At 44.5% G+C, this 26,624-nt stretch overlaps 1 protein-coding gene across 1 annotated transcript; it reads right to left on the bottom strand.

Annotated features, from left to right (window-relative positions):
- Nucleotides 1-49: 49 nt before the first annotated feature.
- Nucleotides 50-26,624, bottom strand: LOC144157760 (luciferin 4-monooxygenase-like). The gene is made up of 11 exons (XM_077688528.1): nt 26,485-26,624; nt 26,034-26,177; nt 18,935-19,142; nt 16,899-17,005; nt 15,232-15,431; nt 10,187-10,355; nt 9,521-9,692; nt 8,237-8,337; nt 7,431-7,575; nt 6,487-6,759; nt 50-696 (listed from the first exon to the last, which is right to left on the bottom strand). Exons 1-11 carry the CDS (start codon nt 26,491-26,493, stop codon nt 545-547), a joined length of 1,680 nt encoding a protein of 559 aa, XP_077544654.1. The 5' UTR covers nt 26,494-26,624; the 3' UTR covers nt 50-544.

Below are 26,624 nucleotides of genomic sequence, written 5' to 3' on the forward strand. Positions count from 1 at the left end.
CCAAGTGCCCAAATGTGCTAATACCAACCCCCAGCAAAAGCATGCATGCATCGCGAAACGCTGGGATTTGAACGCAACCACTGCCTGCCTCGCCACGTCATCTCTATCGCGACCGCTTGTCTACGAGCGCGAGAGCTAGTTTAAATAAAAATGACTCGAAATGTGGAGGATTTTCCGCACAAGTGGGTGAGGTCTTTATTAAATTTATTCTCAGCATCATTACGAATCCGAAGTTCTGATTCCAAGGAAAACATAGTTTTACAAGGCTGCTGTTTGCCACATAGCTAAATGTTGGTGATAATCACTTGAAACAAACTGTCTGCTTAAGGACGCTGCAACATAAATTAACATCACAAGTGCGCTTTCTACAATTATTGTGAAGCCCAAATCTTCTCTGATGTACTGGGTAGAGTGCACAGGTATGTTTGAACCTAGCTTTGCCCGTGTTGTACACACGTGAGTCTTCTACATCTCCATAGATATCAATGCACGGGGGACACGCAAAGACAGTTTTACGATATGAAATGAAAATGAAAAGGCTTCATTATTGCGGTTTTCCATTAACAGCAAACGACGCGTTTCTTAGTACGTAGGCGTCCCTCAGGTTGCGACGATGTGGCTTCCCCGTTTCCGTCTGTGGAATCGCGTCCACAAACTCGACCCCACCGTGCAGCTGCTTATGATCGGCCACGAGACCTGAAAGTAAAGAAGCATGATACTGCTTACAATTACATAGCTATGGGTTGGTACAGCCATGTAACCATACCAATAATTAACTGTACAACTATCGTTAACAGGAACGTTTTCACCAGCTTCTTGGTGTCTGCAGCAAGGAAAGAGTTTTTATGGCACACTTCCAACACCTTAACCCGTGCGCAATTATAATCCATTCTTCACCTACCAATATTCTAGATGCGACTGCATCTCATTCACTCGCCTTGTCCCTCCATACGGCGTTGTCCGCACTCATCCCCCTACACTATAAAAAAAAATAATAGTTAGCGGCGCCTGGTTTCGATCCCACGACCCTGTGGGCGGAACGCGAGGTACATGGTGCTCTTCCCACTGCGCCACAAAACCGAGACAGAATCAAATGCTACGAACGCGCCTTATATCCTTGACTCATTGAAACTACGTCAAGATGCTACTGATACAACGCATGATGGGGCAATGATTAAGACTTGCAATAAAAGAAAAGAAGCTCGCACTTACAGCAACAATGATGGAGTAAAGGTCGTTGCGACAGCGAAGCTCCAAGCATACCACTCAGAGAGATTGACCAAGATTGGCCAATAAAACATAATAATAATAATAAAACATAACAATCATACGCGTTCCCGACACGTTTCACGCGATTTCAGAATCAATCCAATGGAAACACCAAGTGAACCCCACGATGCGTCGCATCTACACAGAGTTCCCCTCGCGGGGAGGTGGGCGCGATTTTTTATCCCTCTTCCTTTTCTCTTCCCCTTCTGCATCGGTTTTTCTTCCCACCACGCATCGGTAGCCCTTCCGGTTTTTGGATGTTCTACTTTTTCCCAGTGTTCCCCGTGACACACCGAGCCACCCCTCGCTTTTTTCGCTTGGCTGGCTTTACCCGGCCTTTTACACAAGTTGTTTGCTAAGTCTTGGTTTGCTAAGAATTAACACCCATTATTTGTTACAGCTGCTTCAACTGCCCCACACTTTATTTTAGAAAGTACCTGACGCGCAAGAGTTAGCTGCTCATATTTAGTACCAGAAATTGGCATTTGCAGCATATTATTTATATTGGTGACAGAGATTAGCTGCTGCCTATTGCTCAAAAATGCTTTTCAAGTGCCGTTAATTGCATATAAACAACTTGTCAATTTTTTATTTCGTGGTTTGTATACCATTAAAACATGTCCGTCCACCTTTCATCATGTGCAAACACTCCGGTAGTAGGCTTAGTTTCAAATATGTTAGTATTCATCTCAAGATAATGCCTAGGCTTTCTGAAGAACTCTTACGAATGATACTTTATCTACGACAAGCTCCTTGAAAAACGAGGTAATTCGCAAATTTCAGGTGAGCCATGTTCACCGCATCAGCTCGTATCCAGCATTTAGCCTAAGTATCCCCTTCGTATTCCTTCTACACAGACTTTTAATAACATTGGAGAGGTCGTGTCATCTTTTCAAGGATCCTTCCTAACGCGAATTATGTCGCTAGTATATTTAGGTGCCAAGTACGTTCTTTTAAACATGTTTTAGGGTCATATGGGACGGTGTTCAATTATGTGGTGTCCCAGTGCTTTCAGTGCTTCAATTCATTTCAAAAGAATACTTTTGCCTCGGGATATTCCCAAGAAAAAGGTGCACTGTTTTAAAATGGGGCCTCTGAAATCCTCTCAGTAAAATTCGCCATGACGTACTGAAAGTGCTCTGTTTCCGGTTAAAAGATCCGTTTGTCTTTTTGCTGCCAAACTACACAATATGTAGAGCCGTTAGATGCGCGGTATTATTTTGTGCATCTGATTCTGCTCTTCGCGTTAATAACCTACGCGTTCTTTCGAATGTTGGATAAATTTTTGTGTAGTAAATTTGAGATACAAAATCTTCCTACGCTCGTGCTTCCTATGCTGCCACGATTATAACTGTTTTCCCTAATTCAATGGTAAGAATGACGGTTTAGTGTTCCCGCACTACTTTTTTCACTGCGCCATGTGCCTACATTGTTTAACCTCACGTTGATACGACTTACTACCGCATTACCAACCAGCGTCCACCTCTCCATCTACGCTGACGACATCTGCATATGGGCATCAGGAGTTTCACGTCCTCAGATTCGGGCCCGACTTCAGAAAACCGCAACACTGACATGTTTTTTCCTGCGTCGAAAAGGCCTGGAAATATCTCCAGAGAAATGTGCACTGGTTGCCTTCACCCGCAAAAAAATGTCGCAGTATAAAATTTCTTTAAATGGACAACATATTCCTTACGTCAAAAGTCACCGTTTTCTAGGAGTTATCGTGGGCCGGAATCTATCATGGACTCCTCAAGTTTCATACCTGAAAAAGAGACTAACTGCAGTGGTCCAGCTATTCAAGTTTCTGGCCGGAAAGACTTGGGGTGTCTCCGTGCACTCAATGTTACGCCTATACGATGCCCTGTTTCGCGGTATTTTCCGTTACAGCCTGCCTGTATTAACCAACACGTGTAAAACCAACCTACAGGCAATTCAGGCCATACAGGCCCAGGGTCTACGGACAAGTCTTGGTCCCCCGCGTTGCGCCTCAACTGTAGCCAAAATTTGCATTGCAAGGGATCACCCGATCACAACCCACATGACAGTGGAGACACTGAGGGCACACCTTAGGCAACTCACCCGGTTGCCCCACCACCACCTTGCATCCCTACCTTCAACACAACCGCAGGCATCTTTTAGATGCGACGGCATCTCATTCACTCGCCTTGTCCCTCCATACGGCGTTGTTGTCCGTCCACACTCCTCCCCCATTCTCCTCGCCCCGCGAGAGAGAGAGATCAAACTTTATTTAAAGCGGCCCATGTCCGGGCTGCGCGAGCTGCGCTCTCCGCCGTTCGCCCGTCTCCTGTCCGATAGCGAACACTCTCGCGAGGGGCATTGGATTGGATTCGATTGGATTGGCTTGGCTTGGCTTGGCTTGGCTTGACTTGGCTTGGCTTGGATTGGATTGGATTGGATTAAAGTGGATTGTGTTCGATTGTGTTGCGTCATAGGCGCGGCAGGGGGTTCACGGCACGTTTCACGCGATGGAAGAATCAACCTAACGGAAACAACAACAGAACCCCCTATGCATCGCATCTACACAGGGGTTCCCGCGAGGGGAGGTGGGAGTAATTTTTTTGTGGTTGCCGCTCTCAGTGGGAGCTTGCCATCGAGCTATGCACCTCCGTCTCGGCCCTCGTCGCCACTTCGGTGCCTGCTACTGCCACAACTGCACTTAAACATCCCGGGAATAAAAAAGAAAGCTGACCTTCCACCTAGTGGTCTTCAACAGCTATCCCTACTCTTTCTACATGAGGCATACAGAGACCGGGTCCATGTCTACACGGATGGGTCGGTCACCACGTCCAGTTCTGCCGGCGCTGTTATCATACCACAAAAGTCGATCGAAATTCCTTTGAAGTTTTCAAACTTGACGACGTCAACCGCTTCTGAATTGGCAGCTATTTGGGAGGCCCTTCTATTCAGCGAGCGGGAGGCGCCAGACAAATGGGTTGTGCTATGCGACTCGAGGTCTGCTCTTCAGCGCACCCAGTCTGCCCTCCGCCGCGGCCCATACGAACACCTTGTGGCGGAAATCCTGTGCATATATGACACATTAGTCAGGCATAGACATGATATTGTTTTCCAGTGGCTCCCAAGCCACTGCGGCATTACTCGGAATGAACAGGCGGATAGAGAGGCTCATGGCGCCCACAGAAGTGCAAGATTCACCCGCATCCCCCAATCACGCACTGATGCAGCAAGGTCGCTGCGGTCCATTGCCCGGGCAGTCACTCTCGCTAAGTGTAATACACCTGAGTTCTCAAACGCTCGTCTTTACTCGCTCTACCCAGATTTGCAGCGCCAACTACCTAACAACGTGCCACGTCCGGACGTCACCTTACTTTGTCGCTTGTGGCTAGGTGTTGCCTTCACCGGTGCTTACTCCGACCCCATTGGAATGGCCAACAGCCCTGCTTGTGATGTGTGTGTCACCGACGAGACGATTGAACACCTTCTGTGCCACTGTGACTGATTTATAACGCCGAGGCAACAGCTCTCCACCACACTTCGCCGATTCGACGACCACCCCTTTACAGCAAAGACAATTTTGTGTCTAGGCGTTGTCCGTCACAGGCCGAAAAGGCTACAAAAGCCTTACTGCACTTTTTGAAGGACACGGGCCTGTCTGAACGATTGTAGGGACATTACTACAGTGCAGTGCCCTTAGTTCGCCAGTTTTATCAGTGGACCGTATTACTTTTGTACATTTTCTGGTTGTGTGCGTCGTCTGTACCGCCTTTGTAGTTGTCTGGTCACACCTTGTGTTTTTCCTGATTTTCTTCCTCTCATTTTCTCCTTTAATATGTACCGCTGTCCTTCCTTTCCCTTTCATTTCCCGTATCCCCTCACCCTTGAGTAGGGTAGCCAACCGGACAGTATCCTGGTTAACCTCCCTGCCTTTCCTGCACTATTCCTTCCTTTCTTCCTTCCTTCCTTCCTTCCTTCCTTCCTTCCTTCCTTCCTTCCTTGTGCGAAGCCTTGATCATTTTATTTTTGCAGAACAGTTCGTCAGGCCTGCTTGCTCCATGTTCCCTTTCCCCGCTTAAGCTTGCCGTGCCTCAAGCACTGGCACAACAGTGCCTTGAAATTCCAACAAACATCTGTGCGCAGATGTTCCCCTAGCGATAACAATTTGAGATTTCTATGTAATATAAACTGGAGGCACATAAAGAAAATAATGTTTACACAGTTTCCAGCACCATCCGCATTCTTGGCTGCATTTAGAGTGTTTTATCGTCAATTGTCATGTCGGCTTGGAGAGCCCACGGTCTGAAGTGGTATTGGGCCGCTGTGTGATATTGCTAGTTCTTTGAAGGTTTCTGTAGCAAATCATTGCTTTTTAAGAAACATGACAAGGTGCCCTAGGTGACCGGTGACCTCAGTATACCTTTTGGCATTTCCTAATCTCTAAAATCATCTTTCGGCTTCTGTTAACTTCAACCGGCATGTTTATTTAGATTTTTTCTCTGGCAAGGTTTCCCAACATCGCTAGGACCTCATACGACTCCGGAAAACGTGACCTCCTACTTTAAGGATTAACATCAACCAGTGGTAAGTAGCACGAGACTTACAATTTAATACTCAGAAAGGGGAGGGAAAATGTTTCGTGCGCCTTGCAGAGCATTGCAGATGCTCTACAGGAATATTTAACTAGGGGACCTACTTGCCGACTAAGAAACAAGACCGCAAGGGGTGGTTTGCCACAGTTATCAAGTAACAACATGGCGTTCCAGCAACCAAGTTGTGTAGCAGCCAAAACTTCGTTAACAAGAAATATCGTTGCTGCGTATCGCCAACGCAGTAACAGAAATTCACAGGGAGCTTCAGAGCGGAAATAAATATGAAGGAAAAAGAAGAATGAGCAAGGCGGGAGATATTTCTATTGCTGTCGGTGTTGGACTCGGTAACCATGGCTATTACTTGAAGATATGCATTTTGCTGTAGATTTCTGAGCCTTCCACCATGAACATTACTTCATGTCAATCTCCTAACTTTACCTCCTGCGAACGATAACCCTTCGGCTACGGTTGAGTATAAAACTTTTTTACTCAGCAAGTCACCTTTTTAGATGTCACTTCCACGTCGCCTCTTAATAGCTAGAGGTGAACTAGAATTTGAGGTCGACGTCATGATGTAGAAGCCTCTTGAGATTCCCTTGGCTTCACGTTACGGCACCTAATTTATCAGAGCTTGAAACAAGAAACTCACCTTTTATGTACTCTGTAATCTCCTGCCTCTTTTTCTTCAAGCTACCTTCATCAGCAAGCCGTGCTTCTTCGTTGAGTACCAAAAACGCCATAGGAGCTTCACCGTACTCAGGATGAGGTACTCCGGTAACTGCACTCTGTGCAACATCCGGGTGTTCCTGCAGTAGTTCTTCAAGCTCTGTCGGTGCCACCTGGAGGTCCTTGCACTTGATGAGATCCTTTATTCTGTCCAACACATACAGCTCCCCCCGAGCGGTATAGTATCCGGTGTCTCCTGGGAAAGCGACGGCCCCATTACAGCTGTGACACTAGGCCAAATGCTCAAACTTAAATTTCAGAGCAATGGTCTGTGCGAAACTCTGTGCCACACTGTAGAAAGTACCCGCTAAAAATGGTCTTCATTATGTTCAAATATTTCTCATTCTGCATCTGTACAAACTCATTGCTTTGCAAGCCGCCTTTGCTATCTACTTGCTTTAGTCCTCGTTCAAACTGTCTTTTGAGCTATGCCTTTACCTAGCACTCAACATTAATTACTTCAACAAATCTTCGAACCTGTGTTTCCTTCACCCACAATTTTTCTACGACTGACCAATACGGCGCGGGCATTTTTTTGTTTTGTTGCAGCTATCTCAAGACTAATATTACCGGTATCAAAACACGCTATGAATTTTGGAATTAGCGTAACAGTGAAAGCGTTGAAAATTGAAAGCTCTGAGCTCCAACAAAACAACTCCATATCTTGTACAAAATGGGTGAATGCGTCACTTTGCTCTTTTCTAGTTCTTACTACAATTTTATGAGAGAACACCTAAGTTTCCGCGTAATACGCTGCACGATGTCTATCGCTAACTCGGATCAATGTTTAATGCCGAATAGTTTGAACGAAATTGCTGGTGCGGCCACCTCTGAAAGGTATTGAAAAGCCTGAGATCAGGTGCTTGCCTGTCTTGACGAAGCCTTCGTTGTCGAAAGCAGCAGCTGTTGCTACGGGCATGCCGAGGTAGCCTTGGAAGCACGCAGGTCCCTTAATACATATCTCGCCATACTGTCCAGGGTTAAGTTTCTCGCCTGTATCCACGTCTATGACCTTGGATGAAGACAGTTACATTAGCAGTTGACGGGTTGTTTGACAATGTGTGCCTTTTGGGTATATTGAGAATTTTCATCAGACAAATACTAGCACTGAAATATTTTGCCAGAAATTCTCGTGCGGTGTTTCGTGTCTTACCATGCGGTTACGTGTTCATGACGCAACAAACTCCAGTTATGGCATAACTTCACTGCCAAACACAATTTTGTCCCGCTTGAAATTCAGCCAAAGCAACATCATTCAAGTTCTTTTTTGGAGCACTAATAAGTGGACGCGAAAAGCTAGCTCTTGCAAATAACGCAGTTTTTTTAATTCAAATACTGTGTGAAGCTTTGATCATTCATATAGTAATGTCATAGTTGTACTGACGCTTGCATGTTCAAGATGCTTTTTAGTGTCCACGCAAAATACAACCAAATACTGTGTTTATTTCATTCAAGGAATTATAGACGATACCAAACCGCTTGGAAAACGTGCAACTTTGAAGTAATATTTCAAACTTCACGCTTTTCGCGTAATGTGAGCGTTAGTGTTTAAATGTGCATACCGAGTCTTGTGTGCACTGTACGGCAAATATAACGTCATCCTATGAGTTGTGGTCCGTAACGAAGTCTTATACAACATCTCTTCCCTGGCATCATCAGTTTACCCATCTCACCTTTATATGCACGTACGGCATAGGAGTTCCTGACGTCTTGAAATCGTAGCAGGTATCCCGAGTATACGCCACACCACAGCAGCCTTCCGTTAATCCGTACCCTAAAACATAATATAGAAAGGAAAAAAATGCCAGTGTTATCGACTTTGAGCCATGCATGAATGCACAATACAGCGCATTCTCTACTGCAACTACAAGTATCTTGGGCAATATTTGCATCAGTTATAACACTCTTGATATTGTCAGATTTCGATTTTTCCTTAAAAAGTGTGGGCAAATACTCACGAAAACTCGGATTTTGCCCCATGGATTTAAAACAACATTACTATGAGGCGATGAGACAATGTTTGCAACTGCCTTTCGTGCCCAAGTACGAGATAGTCGCTGCAAACTGCACACCTCACAACAGTGAAAAAAATTATTATAGCAGTGCATTCCTAGCTTTTTCACTCATTTTTTTCCGGACAGCACAGCATCGTTACCTGTATTTTAAACAATGAGGGACAACGACTTTCCTGACGCCTTATTGGTCGTTCCTCACTGCGGGATTTCTTTCATGATTTTTAACAAGCCTTTCATCTTATTCAGCATCAGCACAACGCATAGCTAAGCACAGGTAAAAAGAGTCGGGGGTGTTGCTAGCGCAACAGAAATTGTGGTCTGTCGAGGACTTCAAACACGGCGTCGAAGACACAGAGAAAAAAACTATGTACTTTATAGACACTGGTTTTCCCATTTATTTTCTTTCCCAAAAGGTTCTTCCTACCTCCGGTGTATATTGGTCAGACCTTTATGACAACAGCCCCTTGGAATTTACGTTAGTTGTCATGCACTAAAAACTCGTTAAGAGAAACGCGAGAATTTGCATAAAATATGCATGAAGATTGCTTGCTTGAACCTGCGGTGTGACGAAGAAAAGAGAACAGGCATTTTTTGTTGCGCCACCTGCTCAAAGCGTAGAAAGATGTGCCACATGTTCCTTATCCGACACAATGATCTCAGGGAAAGTTACAATTCCTACATATCTATGCGCACTCCTGTAGCACAATATTCTGTTTCGAACAAGAGCATTTACTCTACTGCAACCAAAATATAATTTACTGTTCACTCGATTACAGCTTCCTAAGGTCGCTCACAATCACTTATGACTTGTGCCGGCACCTTGAGTGAGCCATTATGCTTTGTGATTATATAAAAATTTTTGCTCTTACTTTAGGCAACAAATATTTCGGCCGCTAAATTAATTTGGTCCGCATTTTCATGTGGTCCAAGCTGTGCACTCACCGTGTACAATTTTGCAGTCCTTAAACAGGTAAGCAAGCGCTCTCATCACCTGTGGAGGTATCGAGCTTCCAGCGATGAAAACGTAGCGCATGCTACTTATATCGAGGGATGGTGGAAGCCCCCGCTGGGCAATGTGGTGACCGTGCGTCGGGTAAAGAACGACGTTATTCACCTAAAACGATAATGTTGGGCAGTGTTGTGAACAAAAACCAGCGAAGTTCTTCGACATGGAAATGTCTCTGGGTGGTCAAAATTAATCCGGAGCTTCGCACTACATCGCGCCTCCTAAACATTGTAGTTTCGGCGCGTTAAACCCATATTCAATCAATCAATTTTCAGCTAGCACTTTATTGCTCTTTTTCCCTCGGTAATTAATACTACTTGCTGTAAGTACTACTAATTGTTGCTAGTCTGTACCGCCACACAAATGACGTAAGTACAGGGAGAAAATGAAGCCCGTATATGACACGATGTTTAGAAGCCCACTGTGTGTCTTTATGTTTTGGTCTCTCGAGTCGCGCAGTGCTTATATTTTAAACATCGCCAGTCAATGTTTTGCTCGGCCGCTGTAAAAAGCCAATTGTTTGCATGGGAATGTTTGATACGTGACCCTTTGGTAGGTTCAACAAGGCACCCGCTACTCGACGGATGCCGACACCATCTCACCTTGTACTTGGCGATAGGAAGAAGCACAGACGCCAGGTCCGAAGCGGCCAGGAGAACTAGTTCGACGTGGTGTGTGAGCATGGTGAAAAGGAGCCAGAAGGGCCCAGCGTGCATAACGGGTAAATAGAGGAGGAACACTTTGGAATTTCGCACGCCTGCGTTTTTGTATCTGGAAATAGCGGGAAATGAGATTACTTTGATTGGGACGTGATTGCCACCGCAACTACGTACTTCACACAGAGAGAAAAATGGTTGCACACATTTAGTGTAATTCTGAATACATCCGAGGAATCTGGTGGAGGTGGTTTTGAGACCATTCTAAAGTCCAACTGCTCCAATGTGTCCACAACGAGGATTGTGTATTTGTATTGTTTAAAACCTTTTGATTTCTAATAGGTCAACCTGTGTACATGCTGCGGGAACTGTGAGAACAAAAGTTACTGAAGAAGCTTGATATTGTATGACTTACGGGCAGCGTGGTTGATGGTAGGAAATTTTGTAATTACTAATTAATTAGGCGTTTAAAAACAATAAATACCTTTAATTTTTTACTGATGAAGTTGTTTGAGCTCTCGCATCTGTGCGGCCACATCCCCCCCCTATTTAATACTGGCTTTCATGAGCAATTTATCTTTCCTTCCACTAATACCTATTTGGTACTCAGTACACATGTAACGTGGAATAAATCTAAACCGATCTTATAAACCTTATGCATGGGGTACGGTAAGGAGAAGATTTATATTTGTAATATAAGAATCTTTCCTGAATATGCCTTTCCAGAACCGACAAAATGGACAGTAACGGCATCCTAGAAGCAAATACAGAAAAAACAATATCATTTGACATAAATGTGTAATCGGACCTGGGACATCACGCAAAGCAAATCACCATACTTGAGCGGCAAAATGTATCTGTGCTGACGACATATTTTTAGTAAAATGTTACGTTGGGCCTCGTCATTTGCATACTTTCCCGCTTGATCGTCACAAATGGCTATTGACATTCTTCGCAAAAGAACGGGCCTATGTCGGTTGTTAGCTGTTCATAGGCGATAAAATTTTTCAACTGAGAACAAAATTATAAAGGATTGACAATACCTTCCTAAAGATTTGGAAAGTTCCGGGTTCAATAACTGGATAATTACTCATATATCGTCTCAAACAAAACATTGTTTTATGCGTGTACCCATCTTATTAGGTCCGAAGAGAGGATTATAATACTGCAGTTTAACAAATTCTCACGTTGTATTAAACAATTGGTATTGTTTTTACTTTTCATTTGTTACTACACCACGAACCATTTGTATTAAAGTTTTTACAACTGCTTGTCCTCTTCATTGGCTACCAAACCGCAGACGAATCGGAACTGTACACTGAAAAGCTACGAATGTGTTATGCGGTTGCTTCATAAAACGAGTGCTATGAGAAACAGCTCAAAAATGTATAAATGCATCAGGCGGCTATTCGGTCGGTTCATGGCTTCATCTCGTAGAAACTGGCTGCGATATTTTTAGTGTTTACTGTAACGGCATGGTGCGTGGTGTCGTGATAGTTGTTAAGGCAAATGGCGTATGCTGTGTAGAAGAAAGGAGTCCGAAGCCGCCGTAAAGAAAGAATGACTGTATTTACATTAGACTGAATCTCTTTATGCCAACATGGCGTCCGAAAGTTCCTCGCCTTTTTTCTCGTTCATTTTTCTGCTCATAGCTTCCCCGTTATTCATCCTCTCCTTCATAAAAATGCAACATGCTTCATGAGTGAGAAAATTCTGGCGTTTTTAATTGTCAACACCGGATAGTAATTGAATGCCTCGCGGAGCACAGCGCGTGGAGGAAACACGTGAAGGCATGTGCAAATGACAGGTCCACGTACGGCGCGTGGGGAGAACAGGCGCACCCTAGCCACAGGAGATCGGTGTTGCTTCGTCACCTACAAGTGAAGTGCGCGTTAACTCCGGCGATGGCGCGCCACATATGTCCCGAGATGTTCGCAAGCCCGGTGTGCAGTGTATGTGAACAAGAACTGGCTACACTAGAACACATAGTGAGGTGTGACAGTGCAGAGATACCGGGCGGCGGTTCGTGCGACGGTGCCGACGGTGATGTGTGTGGCAGGGCTGGGGAATCTCATGGCGGAGAAACTGGTGCCGACGACAGCACCGCCCGCCAAGAACTGCCAGCGCAGATGGAGCGGTGGATCCGCTCGGTGGACTGCCAATCTCAGAAATGGGCGATCCAGCGGCTCGAGGGGGCCCTGGCCAGGCAGAGGAGAACGGGAACTCGTGACCCGCAAGCGCGGGGCGCGGGAACCCAAGTATCCTCTGTCGGGTCAGGTTCAACCCTCGAGTTCTAGGCCCAGTGTTTCTAGGACTGCATAGACTAGAACATTAGAAGGGTAGACCGCGCCCTGCGAGGCCGGCACCTACCCCACGCAGGATCCTGTGAATAAAGTCTTTTCTCTCTCTCTCTCTGACTCTCGGCTGTAGTGGCTGGAAATAAATGTGATCACGCTTACATCAGCATATAAGGCAAAAAAAATTCCCCATTACGCGGACGCGGCCGTAACCAACGGTGGTTTTAAAAACAGTCCACGTCGTAAATAGAAAAACAGTAATGAAAATTTGGTGGCATGCTGTGGCATTCGAACCCGGGGCCTACAGAATGCAAATCTAACAAGAACCCCACGCCCGGGCCGGTCCTTGCCTCTATCTAAATTAAGGCAAACCTACGAAGTTCTTTCTCGCCTTAGACTCAGATACGTATTTTAAGGACATGTACTGAGGCCAGTATAAGTAATTGGAGAGTGCCAATTGCCTTAGTAACAAAGTACCTTGCAGCTAATGGCGTTTATGCAGGGCACAGAATGACGATTGGCAATGCTTCGTACTCTTAGCCATAGATTCAACAAGACAACGACGTAAAATGAAAAACGTCAGTACGATGGGTCGACAGGACTCGGTCACATCCCTGGAGTCCTACAGGACTAATTTGAGCGTTCTCAATAGAAACGTAACGAAGCAGTTTACAATGCTAATCTTATACAAAGAGCTTACAGAGGCAACAGGCCAAGCTTCTCAGCAACAGAGAGTAACAGAGATAAGACAGTAACAGAATAACAGAGACAGAGATAAGTAACACGATACAGTGCAAAAAGAATCATGACGATGGTAACGAGAGCTCGCCATTCCACTATTGGACACGTTTCTTTCTGTGCTCAGTGGCGGCTCTGAAGCGTGGCTGCACAAAGAACTACGCTTCAGAGGAAGATGCAAGGAAACCTAAAAATATCGCATGGTAAGCGAAGAGGCATGTGGTATTTGCAGCTAAAAGCGCCACTAGCCGACATTGCCGCAACTGTCATGACTCGAAGATTACACGCCAGGTATTTACCGCTAATGATAATAGTATTCTCGCAGCAGAAGAATTACGGCAGACCTCGCGTTAAGCATACAAAATTTCATAGCTATAAATAAAACGCGCTACTTTCGCATTCCCATGCATAATCGGTCTTAAGCGGATTCCTGAATTTTGAATAATGAAATGAAATTACACGTTTTTCTTCGAGCCGTTTAAGTCCGCTGACTGGCTTTGAATGCAAAAGCATCATGGCCTTCCATAGCGATACTTCTCCAGGTCGTTTTTGCTGCAACATTATATGTACGTCACTTTATTCCCTTTGCTTTCGTCCTTTTCTCTCGATACGAGATCGCAGCCAATCGGAACCTTGTGCTTAAAAGTCACAAGTTTCTATTATGATAGCTTCCTTAATTCAGGATGACACCTGCGATGTACCGCCAAATTAAAGTTTCTTTAAAGTCACCGCGGATGTTCTCAATGCTTCGGCCTTGAAGCACGTAAGCTGAATAGAGTACATCGTCGAATTTTGCTTCTGTACATCACATGTGCACAGGCACCTCACTACCCTGATATGGCCGTTCTGTTCTCAACCACACAAAGGAACCGCCTTCTTCACAAATCATTTTGTTACATGACCTTCTTTATGCAGCGGCTAGCAATGTGGTCCTTACATTTAAGCAGGCATTACGGAGATGTGCGTGTCATTGCCTCAGCCTAAAACTATTTATGAACTGAATGACTAAATGCGTACAAATTAAAGTAAACAACAACAATTACACAGACCACACTACAGACAGCTTGGCAGAGACAGGATAGAAAAATTGTGAGACATGGAATTCATTCGGATCAACCTGGGTATGACTGGCTAGGTATGTTTAGAAGAGGCCGTCCATCTGGAGGGCTTTATAGGCATGCGATTACAAAAACAACAATAGTGGTACAATGTGTCTTCCATTTGCCACTAGGCTGACGCCATATTAAAATGGCACAGGCTTAAATAAAAAGCTCGTTATGTACTTCTGATTACGCTGCGTCGCTTTCACCGATAACTGGTCGCTGGTACCATAGCCGGACTCCGTCACTTATGGCGAAGGAAGTATCTGCATTTGTAATGTGTTCTTATCGCTGCCTTTTTTAGTCACAGCTTTGATGGTTTTTATATTTGGCACAGTCATTCTAAAGCAAAATAGTACGAACTCTGTTTTGTCATGTCATTGTGGTTTCTCTTTATACGCGTGCACCCGGCATTAGGCTTTCGTAGAGTTGGTTTTCTTAGTGTGTATTCAAGCACAATGGACGTCAATTAGACTAGGTTAAGCCTCATGGGGTTTTAGGCGAATGTCAGGTGTACCTGCCCCTGCCAGCCCTCAAACGTTTCGGTATCTCCCTTATAAAAAGCCTCATCGAGGTGTGAAGAACAGTTTGATAATGTCTTAAAATGTTTTGGTTTTGTAGTCGCTGAGCTTATGTAAATACCACAAAGCCTTAGTTCTTCTACAGTAATATTTTCACATCAGTTGAATACAGTCACACAATGTCTATTACGCACTACAGTGTTATTCGAAGGTAGTAGCAACTACAAACCTTCCTTGTTTTATCATGTATGAAACAATGCAGCACGCATTATATAAAATAATGACCACCTCTAACTGACAGCAGCGTACGTTTTTCAAGTCGACGTTCTACTCACCCAAACGTAACAAGCTGAGCTACAAAGTTTCGGTGTGTAATAAGAACTCCTTTGGGTAGACCAGTCGATCCACTTGATTGGAACACTGTGAAAATGTCGCCTGGGGAAGTGTTTTGGGCCCTCTCGAAGCGGCTTCGAGGCGTATCCTTGAGCTTCGCAAAATTTACCATACCGTCACAATCCCCGGTTGTCACAAGCACCTACGAGAAACCATTTGCAATAAGTACAAAGCTATAAAATAGAAACTTTCGGCGCAGCATCTAACGCATAGAGTTGCTGCTTGCTAAGAAATAGTAGATGTTGTGGTGCACTCAAGCAAAGCGTTAAGTTATATCAGAGATTCAAACTGGTTTTACGCGCCCAGGCAACACCTCGGCTGCCAGGCAGGAAATACAGTAGCCGACCGATTTTTCGGACCTGGAGGGGAACGAAAAATAGTCTGAATAAAAGAGCAGTCCGAAAAATCATCAACTCGCCAAAAGGAACTTCAATTCATTTAAATAGGACTCATGAAGTCGGTAACGGTTCCGTGCCGTACATCCCTCCTTCGTGTGAGAACGTCTGCTTGCATATCCGCAAGCGTCACCTTTCCTCCATAAACATAGGACAACAACGCCAAAGCGTTGGCAATGTCTTGCGTGGTCGGGAGTGTCTACGTCGGACTCAGGGTAACTTTGGGGTAGCGCGGTCATTTGGCGCACGGTCTCGTCGTCTGTTAGCACTGAGCACCACACAAATACCAGATCAATATTTCTTATCCCAGGCGGGAGTCAAGCCAATCTCCATCCGTTCCGAAGCTATCCAGGTGGGTTAGGTTTAAGAATAGTGTCGCCCTAGAGTCGCATCGTGGCTCTGTCGCGGAAAGTGTTGACCGGAAAATGAAACTTCTGGCTTTATTTTGTCTGAAATATTCGTTGTTCATATAAATTACTCCTATGGGACAACTGGCGGTGCCTCGGGAAAGTCCGGAAAGTCCGAATATTCCGAACCAAGTCCGAATTTTTGGAGTTCGAAAAAACGGTCGGCTGCTATAGGGGAGGACCAGGCAATAATTTAAACCACTTATGATTTTTAAAATTCATCGAAACATGGCCTCACGAGAAACTCTGTTCGTCGCCTATATCAGAAAAAAAAACGACCACAGCCGTAATTATACCACGTCGCCATTATCAGCAGCACAACACCTTTTTTAAAAAACATATAACTCGTACAACGAGAAGTTGCGGCCGTATAAGGAGCTTTTATGAATATTCGCTTATAAAGCTTTAGAGTTTGCGTTCTGCTAAGCTCCTTTAGGAGTTTTGCAGCAAGTCAACCAACGATAGAATTCGATCCGCACTCCAAAAATTCGAAACGAGAGTTTGCAAAAATGAACGATTTCATCGATCGAAACAGATGAGCTAACATTCTAAAAAGGCAATCCGAAGATGTTTTGTGAGAACCTTTTGTAAACCGTTCTTTCAAGAAACTTCGCACAGGACATTACGCCATGTATGAAGTGAAGGTCTTAATTGTTTGTTGTGCTATGTCGCGAAGATAACCCATTGCCCTAAAGAGATATTTCTCTGAAATTAAACTATTATAATTATTTTCCTTTCAGGGCAGATGATTTTTAAACCAGCTCGTACTCGACCATTTGCAGCTATTAGAATATCAACCAAACATACCTTCACAGAAGTTACGCCTTGGCATGCCTGTCGCACTTTCTGCGCACTGAAGATGTCACAGAAGACTACCGATGGCTTCGTCATGTTTAGCACCGGCTCTATCTCCCCTGATGAATAAACGACAAGTTAGACAATTGGTATGTCGGCTTTATAGTAAGCATCTCTAGGAAGCATACACAAGTCAACTTAACAGCCATTCGTACTAAGTGTCCCTAGGTATGCCTTCTTCCTTACACACTCCTCAAAGCCGACTTTCATCGTTATAAATAACCGTTTTAGGGTTTCAAAGTCCAGTTTGAAGCCATAAAATACTTCGAAGGTTAATGTTTTGTCTAGGCTTTATATCTGACTCCTAATGTGTGCAAAAGAGCTCAATATGTTTATCAACGTATGGCATTGCTCTGAATGTTTATCCATCAGAAAGCATTAAATGCCCGAATGAGGAAAAATGTACCGCCACCGTCGGCATGGAATAAATTTAGTCCAAGAGATGGTCCACAGCGCGAGCAGAATTACTGCAAAGAAAAAATAGGTGGCTCTGCGATTCAAACCTTGGGCTTACAGACCACGAGTCCAGCATGCATACCTTGCTGAACCTTATAGCCAACGCTTTAGCGAACAAAGCGGACAGCTAGTGAATGCGCTATGGCGTTAGACTCAGAAACGCGTTTCAGAGGACATATTGAGGACTACAAGACTAATCTGAGCATAATAATAACACATATAACAAAGCACGTTTACGGTTATTGCGAATATGCAGGGCTTGCAATGTCAGAGGAGAAGGAAACAAAAGAGAAGAAAATAATTCTCCGTTGGGGGAAAGGGGGAGGGCAAAACCGCAAGAGAAAGGAATAAAACCAGAGAAAACGAAAACGATGCAAAGTGAAAAGGGGCTTGAGTATGGTAATGAAAGGACACAATCAAACCACTGGAGGCCTGCCAGGCTACTGAAAGCATGATAATTACGAAATTAGCAAACCATGTTCGCGCAAGAGCCTGTATGTAGAGACTAAGGTTACACGCCTAAAATATACCACTGCCGTAACGAAGGCATTGTCAAACAAAAGAATACGTAAATACGATAGTTCGGTCCTCCAGACGTAGAGGACCGCACAGCGTGAAATAAAGTGTAATCTCTTCGCTACCTCACAAGTAAGCAGTTGTTAGCGTCTGCCTGAATTATTGTTACCGAACCCTCAAATCGGCTCAAGTGTTATCACAGTTTCATGCTCTAAACTTTACCCGCCCCTCTGAGACCAAGTTTAGTGCCAGACAATGAACTCATAGTGACTTCATTTTGAAACCATCTGCTCCAACAGCCGGCATATCTTGGGGCTCAGACGTTTTTCTACCCCTTTTGAAGCAGAAAATGTCGGGCTTGAAAACGAATTAATGTATACAGAAATGCTGTACATTTGAAGGTAATTGAGTAATCTTCTCTTCTGTTTAGACAACCTTCAGAGGTAAAAACAAAGCTGCATGTATTTATGCTGCAGCTGAGCGTAGACGAAAGGGGTAATGTAGTGCAACGGAATAATTTAAACAATCTGGAGATGTTAAACAAGCCCATAAATCTCAACACGGAGATGTTTTTGCTGTCTGCTTCCATTAGAAAAACATCCGTCGGGCCGCTATCAAATTAGCATCCGCTGTTTTTAGCAGAACAACGACCTAGCCACTGCAGTGCTGCACGTAGTAGGAGTTTACGTTTTATTACCAGAACAAACTACACGTACTAAGGCAATAAACTGAGCCACAGTGGGTAACATTGCAACATTGGAAAAGTATCAGCTGGGCTTGGAAATTTATCAGAAATATCAACCTGACAGATGCTCACTATTAAGCACTGGTATACTCAAAGCCTGTATCAACGGAGGAAGGTTTTATTTCGCTAAGCCTATTTAGGCCAAACCGTATTGTAGTAAACAGTTCCCTTAAAGCAATCGGCGGTCAAGGAGCCTATCTTGCGCCTGGAACATGCACAGCCAACAGCCTCGCTCGTTATGACTACCATAAATTCAAGTGATTATGCTTACTTTCGTTGAATGTAGTTTTGGCGCAGGCGATCTTGACACCGGCGAATATAGCGGCGATGAACGCCATCACCAGGTCCATGCTATTAGCTGAGATAAAGGCCATGGTGTCTCCGAGCTGAAGACCAAGATCCTGAAAACCGGCTGCAATGCGCTCACACGTTTCTTCCAGGTCTGCATAAGTGATGCGTTCTCCGCTGGCTGCATCGATCTGAGGAAGCGACGAGTGTGTTAATCACAATGACGAAAAAATTCCGTCGACGTTTCAAACTACAACTGTCAGAAACCATAGCGACCTCCCTGTGGGCCATGCCGGTTTCTGTCTTTGCTGAGCATCTCTCGCAAAATGGGCTGATATAGTGCAATGCCAGAAAAATGTGGAACCAGCGCTGTCTGCTGTGTATGATCCTCAAAGAGACGAGAAACGCAGTAGGTCGTATGTACATGACTATCTAGCAGGGGATGTACTAGGGGGCCTCAAAAAAATTCTAATTTCATAAAGTAACTTGTTAGTGGCTCCAATACTTCGCTATTCTGTTAACTGCAGTGGTGTAGCCATTGCGCGCAGAACAGGAGAAAGGGCGCAAAAATAACTTCTGTTTATTACGAATACGGATCTCAATAACACCTTTCAGTCTGGGTATTATTTGTGCTGGTTTAGAATTTTGGGTTTGCTAAAAATTCTTTTGATTATTTTACTGTCTCTAACATTTCTTGAATTGCGTTATCACACTATAATATGTTGTGCTTTATGGTGTAAAATTAACCTGTATTTATGTTTATGCATGCTCGCCTGCGTCGCAGTGTCTCATTATTATGTCATAATTTGCATTCTTTCGTTGTTAAATGTGTTTTGTTAAGCTATCGCTGTTGCCGTTGTGCAATCTTCAGATACGGGGCCTCGATAGGCGTCTCGAACGCCTATTGCCCCGTTCCCTTCAACAGTAGATAAAAATTGAAAAGTACCGTGTGATGTACGTGTATCGTGCCGAAGATATTCAAATAAACAAACAAACAAACAAAAATACAAAACATTCAGTCTTCGCGTCGAACTCTTGGGAGTCACCCTATACAGTGCATGCATCCCTTCACGTGCATATTTGAAACTCAGCTTGAGCAGCTACCAAGTCCAACCCACCTATAGAATTTTGTTTGTTGCATAGCCCCAAGCAAAATAAAGCAAGGGTACCCGTTGCCCCTTGATAAGAGGATAAAGAGCAATACTAATGTGCTCAAGCTCCCAAATAAAACACTCTGCTTTTGCGCCAAATATCTTGCGTCACGAATGGAAGATTTTCGAATAAGATCGTTTTTCCCGTGCTTTCGGCGCAACGCCGTTCTATAGACACCGTCTGCGCAGCGCTGATTCCCCTTGCCACACACATGCAAGGAATGAGTCAAGATATTGCTGCATGGCTTTCTGTATGGCATGGCTTTCATGGCATGGCTTTCTGCTGCATGGCATCTCTTTCTGTAAATAAATCCCTTCAGCATCTACCATGGTTCATATAATCCGTCCTACCACCACGTTACATGTTTTCGTCGAGGTTGCGATTCTGATGCCCATCGTAGTCCTCCAGCTACGCCCGTCTCGGTTCCTGAAGCGACCACCTCAAAGCTCAAGGATCGCGTCGGTCCGCCCCAGCCCCGGTGAGCCATTGGCCTGAGCATTCCCCAGCCCGGTGTCCCCTGCCCGTGATCCGACGAAATCAGCCGACCTGACTAACCGCGACCAGATCACAAGCCGATGCCATTCCCCTGCCCAGTTCTCTGGTGCGATTCCAAGGGCTTTGAGGTTCCTTTGTGGCGTCCGCTGCATCGCTGTTCTGGGGCCCATCTGCATCAACTGATCATCGTCAGCAGTGGCGGCATGGACTTCACTGTCTATATTCATTTCGTCTTCACCGCACTGGTTCATTGACTGTCACCTCACCTTCTATCGGGGGAGGGGAGTGTAACGAGAAGATTATGAAGTGCACTGTGCAGCGTAGTGCGATGGTCATCTCATACCGATGAAGATGAAGACGGTTGACGTGGGGCATTGCTCGAGCTGTGATGGCCGAATTGTAAATTGGTTGCATCTCTTTCGATAAATAGATCACTTGAGCATCTACCATGTTTCATGTCACCCGTCCTACCGCCACGTAACAATATGTTTGCACAACTGGGAAAACGCCCACTGCTGGCGGCACACACCCGTGCTCAGCGTATCAACAGGAGTAAAACCCTACGTGTTAGTACCGCTCGAAATAAAGGGCACTATAAAACAGCTGAATTTTGTTGTTGCTCACTCGTCGTCATAATTAAATACTTCTCCTTCCGTACTTCGGTGTCTCCATACAAAGACACCGTATACACTACCGCTAAGCGAGAGCTCCCTATTGACGTGAGGACGAACCCCCTTTCTTCCTGTGCAAGAAAGTGCAACGGCACTCTGTCAGAAATCGTGTGGTCTAGGTACTACATGATAATGCAATTAGGCAGGCACGCTGCGCGGGACGCCACTCAACTGACCAAGATAAATAATAATGCAAGACTATGAAAGTCTTATATCAAACTGTACCCAGTGTGCTTCCCATAATAGAAGAAAATAACAGAGTGCGGGCTAATAGCCGACCGATTGTTCACGAAACAACACTCAACGGTATATGCGTAAACCTTTGACTTTGCGCATGTGAGGTGATCTTAAAAGAGTTTTGTGATCTTCTTGATTGATTGATTGTGGGGTTTTAACGCGCCGACGCAGCGCAGGTGATGAGGCGCGCCGTAGTGGAGGGCTCCGGATTAATTTTGACCACCTGGGGATCTTTAACGTGCGCCGAAATCTCGTACACACCGGCGTTTTTGCTTTTCGCCTCCATCAGAAAAGCGGCCGGTTCTGTGATCTTCTACTTCTTCAGTAACAACACCGCTGACGGTAACATATCTTGTACGTCAGTTAACACCTCCTTTCTCCGTTACCCATTTCAACCTGTGCCTCATTGCGCATGATACAGAATGAATCCATATACTCAGATGGAAAACACCTAATCGCTTGACTGAATTGACAATCGCTCCGAGCAATCCAATGAAAGCCTTGTCAACTGCTCAAAGCGGTTCGGAGTAAAACATCGGCTACGCTCGGTCAGTTTTGCGCTGTCCCCGTGTTGTCATGAAACGTGGCCCGGTGCAGCTGCGCTTGAGCGAAGGTGACAAGCAAACTAACGTTCGTGCACGTGTCGAGGTCACCCGCGGCGTGTGTTTACCGGTCTATGTGCGTGCAACACGGCGCACCGCCGTAAATTAAAACCACGTGGTTCGACGGTATTTCAAGCATGCATCGCGCAGTTTACCGCGAAAGCTATTTACTCCGCACACTCGCCTATGGTGGTTCGGCTTCACCGTAACCGAGTTAACTGGCCCGAAGTACTCCATAAAGCCCAGATGTGCCGTAATCAGCCAACAGCCTCGCAGGTGCTGTGGCGTGCGTTCAGCGGCCCCATTTGCGGTCTTTAATTAAAGCCGTTCTGAGAGGCGACCGATGTCAATGCCATCTATAAGAAATTAAAGACTCGTCTTCACAGAACACAGTAATATATACTTCTCGTTCTGTTTATTCAGTTGAATGCCAGTGCGAATACTGCATGCATGCAGCAAGGAAGAGCGTATTAAGCTGTTCTCTAAACAGCACCATCTTGTCCACGCCCCTCATTAACAAGGAATATTGCGGAAAAACAAACGTCCGCTTATGATAAGCAAGCAAACAAGCACCGAGACGACCCACCACAGTGTCTTTGAGGCTTTTTTTTTTACTTTCTGCTCCTCAACTGGAGGGCCGGTTGCCATTTCGGCCGCCTGAGGCTGTCATTCCTTTAATGCGAACTACACAAACATCTCGCCTGCTTGAGATCTCACCGTTATGTATAGACAGTGTGTCATTTGTAGCGGTGAACTTGAAGTTAATATTTCTGCGTTTTTCAAAGAACCGGAGGTGAATAAGTACAGCGGTGCTGCACCAGGAGTAGTCTTTCATACATATTTCTATCCGAGTGAAAAAAAAATGCGCAAACAAAACTACAAAGGTTCCGCGTGCATTTAAGCGCAAGGTGTTCCACAGTAACCGTTAGAATTGAATGCAGCAAAAGGTGGCCGTCAACGCCAGTATACTGCAGATGAAGTAAGGGACCAGAACGATGCTGCACGGCGACCGAACAGATTGAATTGTATTATACCTTTATTTCTCGTATAAGCAAGGACAGACTGGGAATAAAGGCGCAAACGGCCTGACAGAGGTCCGCAGGCTTCTGCACACTGTGTCAGCAGCATTATAAGGTGAGCAAATGCTTCACAGGATGTATATCACAGTACACCTGTCTATGTACACAATTTAACAGAGCAATCGCTATCACCAAAAAGGGGAATAAGTAAAAATGATAAAGCTGCCAGAAAGAGAGTACGAGAAAAAGGTGAGCAACAAAACGAAGGATTACAACACAAAAGTTTCCAAAGAACCCCGAGTCATCGACAAAAACACGACTAAAAATGAATCTTTTTCTATATGTACATATACACACACTTATGCAAAGTTCGACAAAAAGAAATACGCGCTGAAGTACTAACTGCAAGACAAAGAAAAGGAGTATAATGCAATTCTAGTCATCTTGGACACCACTATTTTAAAATCGGAACCAAAGAGAGCATGTCTGCTGCTTAGGAATGCGCGGTAATAAAAAAGCACAAGAAAAATGCTGGTCCGCCTTCCCGCGGAGTTGTATACAATAAGAAAACAAACGCCCAGAAAAAGTGTAAGCTATTTGAGAAACCACACATTGCCAACGAGCAATATTTTTTCACCTTGTTTTTTAAATTATTTTTCAGAAACTTTGAAACTTGCAGCTTCCCGAATTTTGATGAATATTTTTGGTCTACTGAAATAAAAAAAATTGTTTTCAGTAATTCGTCCTTGTTTTTGGTGGATGTTGAGCACGATGTTGGTTGTTATGTATAAGAGAATATTGGTAAAAATTACTTTTTATTGTATTTTGTATTTAGTCTTTGGGTATGCTGCACAACAGCTTTAAATAATATATCCTATCAGATAGACAGCGAAACCCAGAATCTTCTTTAACTCTCGCAATACACGGGGCAATGCGTGGAAGGCAGGTAGAAACCACCCGAAAGCGAAAGGCGAAGGTGGATTGCGAAGCAAATCGCGTCAAGCAGCAAGAGAACGAAGTCCCTCGAGAACGCACGGTGGAAGCAAAGCGTCCCAAGCGTTCAACTGGACATGAATGCTTCCGCATTCAGAACTCCTAAAAGTATTAGGTTCCACTTGACTGTCCTCAGGCGTGGTTTAATCGTGATGACGTTACCCCTGCGGCGGTAGTCAATGATTTCAATGTGAATGTTTCGGGACTTAAAAGGGGAAGTTTACGCATTTCACTTTGGATACATTTGGCTTGCGATGCCACACCAATCCAGCCAAACCAATCGGCGAAATCCAGCCCACACAACAGAGAAAGTGCATCGAATCGTCATTATCCAAGAATGTGTCTGCAATTGCGAGTATGCCGGTCAATGTATCATAGCGAGAGCAGAGAAATGGCAACCGTAAGCGACGATGAGCGATACAAAAAAGTCTGCAACAAGTTTTCATACATCAGCTCCGCACTAGTCATCCACCTTCGCAGTGCGAAGAGCCTTGATTTTTTTTCCCCGTTTAGAAAATGCTCCAAAACCACCCCCTTGTCCGCAAGGATGACCAAAAAATAGCAAACGGGTTTTAGCCAAAACTATTTCCTGGGTGGCTGAAAGTCTTTTTTGTGGTTTCACTTCCAAATAGCAGTAGCTGCTTAAACCAATGAGTATTTGTTGGCACGAATTTAGGGCTTGTGGTCAGCTGTAGCACGCTGAACTCGAAGTGAATGGAAAGAAGTAGAAGTGTGGTGAAGTTTTTATTTTTTAGTTCGAGAGCATTTTGTCTTCTTTATACTTGCAGTACTGCTTTTGTTTTGCATTAGGAATATTGCTCCCTCCCGTTTCTGCTTTATTTTCACTTTTGTTTCTTGTTTGCGTTCTGTCTTTTACGTTTTTGTGATTTTGCTTTTCATTCCGTCCTCGTGATTGTTAGTTTTTAGGTTTTTCTTTGCCATACTTCGTCGCCGTATCCTCAGTTCGAATTGGCTACAGAACGGCTTACCAGCTGCCTGAAGCCAAACCCCAATCAGCTCCACAAATAGCAAAGCGCAAACATGCAAATGCAAGAAAATATTTGTGCACACGGCGGCGTTTTTACTTTTGTTGTGGCTTTTATTCACGTTGTTGTACCCATCGTGTTTATACATAGCGAAACCTCTGTACTTTTTTCAACATGAATGTGTAAATATACATTGTCGCACATTGTTGAAATGCGTTTTTTTGTCATCGTGTACGTACTCCCAGACTATAAACTACTCGCACGTTTAATATTCCTATTCTCCGCTGCATACTCCGTATAACGTATTTTCCTAATTTTTTGTAACTGGTTGTGCAGTTTCTTAAGGCCGGCACCTGTTGCTGTGGCGGTTATCATACTTTGCCACATACAGTCGCTGTAATACGGTGAACATGGCTGAGGGCCACTTTTTTCAAGCTACTTCTTTCGGAAGTTCTTGCCCACAGTTTCCTGCATTATTTGATGGGAAACGAAGCATTATTATTATTATAGTAATATTTGTAGTAGTTTATTGTTATCGTTATCACGTATTTATGAAGTTGCTTCATTTAACCGTGGCATTTTGTGGCATTATTGGATAGTTATTTACTCATGCATGGCATGCTTGGCAAATTGGCACTCTCTTCCAATTACCGCTAAAATTATAGCAGAACGAAATGTGTATATTCAATAAAATACGCTGGCCTAGTAGCAAGACACCGACATTTTTCTCATAAATTTCTTGGCTCGAGTTTCTTCTGTGAACGCTATTACTTAGACACTTCGCCTGTGTTCTTAAGTAGTGGTTTGCAGTGCACGCCTTAAAAACACGACAAAGCCAGCAACAAGAAAAACAGCCACAGAAATAATTGCTGTGCCATGTACCGCAATATTTAAGCCCACAAAATTGACGACAAACGTTGCACTAACGATGGCCGTCGCTCGAGGACATCTCATCCATGAATCCCTCAGAAACGTTTGAAAATCAACGTCCGGGATCTCAAGATCTCGCACGGCAGACTTCACCACTCGGTCTTCGATGATGACATCGTCGGCTGAGCTTTCTTTCATGTTCTGTGAAGGGATAAGCAGGCTTTAGGAACACCCTAAAACAGATATTAGCGAGGGTGCGGAACACACTTGGCATAAAACGTCGTCGTACGTCGTACGACAAAAGGTGCAGGTGCTGTAATAATGGGTGGGGTAGATATGGTGGCCGCTTCGGCTCGGGAAAAGTGGGTGTGGGGTGGAGGGAATCGTTGAAGCTTGTGTCCTCCAATTTACAATATTGCTATACACAAAACAGGGGAAATTTCGCAAATATTACAACGGATCAAAACATTTACAGCGTTTATAATAAGAATGATGAAGGGATAGCTACCTCAATCATTCCTTCCGAGCTAATGGTGCACACGTCCGGATAGTGCGAGGTCTTGAATCTATAAGGTTAATTCAAGCTGCGCTTTGCAGGCCACACACAGCTGCAAAGACTGGAGTGGAATCCAGGACATCTATGACGTC

This window comes from Haemaphysalis longicornis, unplaced genomic scaffold (genome assembly GCF_048455015.1).
Source record: "Haemaphysalis longicornis isolate Haplotype H1 unplaced genomic scaffold, Haemaphysalis longicornis Haplotype H1 scaffold_10, whole genome shotgun sequence".
Classification (NCBI taxonomy): domain Eukaryota; kingdom Metazoa; phylum Arthropoda; class Arachnida; order Ixodida; family Ixodidae; genus Haemaphysalis; species Haemaphysalis longicornis.

Coding starts and splice junctions, on each gene's coding strand:
- LOC144157760 (XM_077688528.1), bottom strand. Junction 19,143..26,033: donor GTCCTCGAGCGACGGCCATC/GTTAGTGCAACG, acceptor TCGCTTCCTCAG/ATCGATGCAGCCAGCGGAGA. Junction 15,432..16,898: donor AAGGCGTAACTTCTGTGAAG/GTATGTTTGGTT, acceptor GGTTTCTCGTAG/GTGCTTGTGACAACCGGGGA.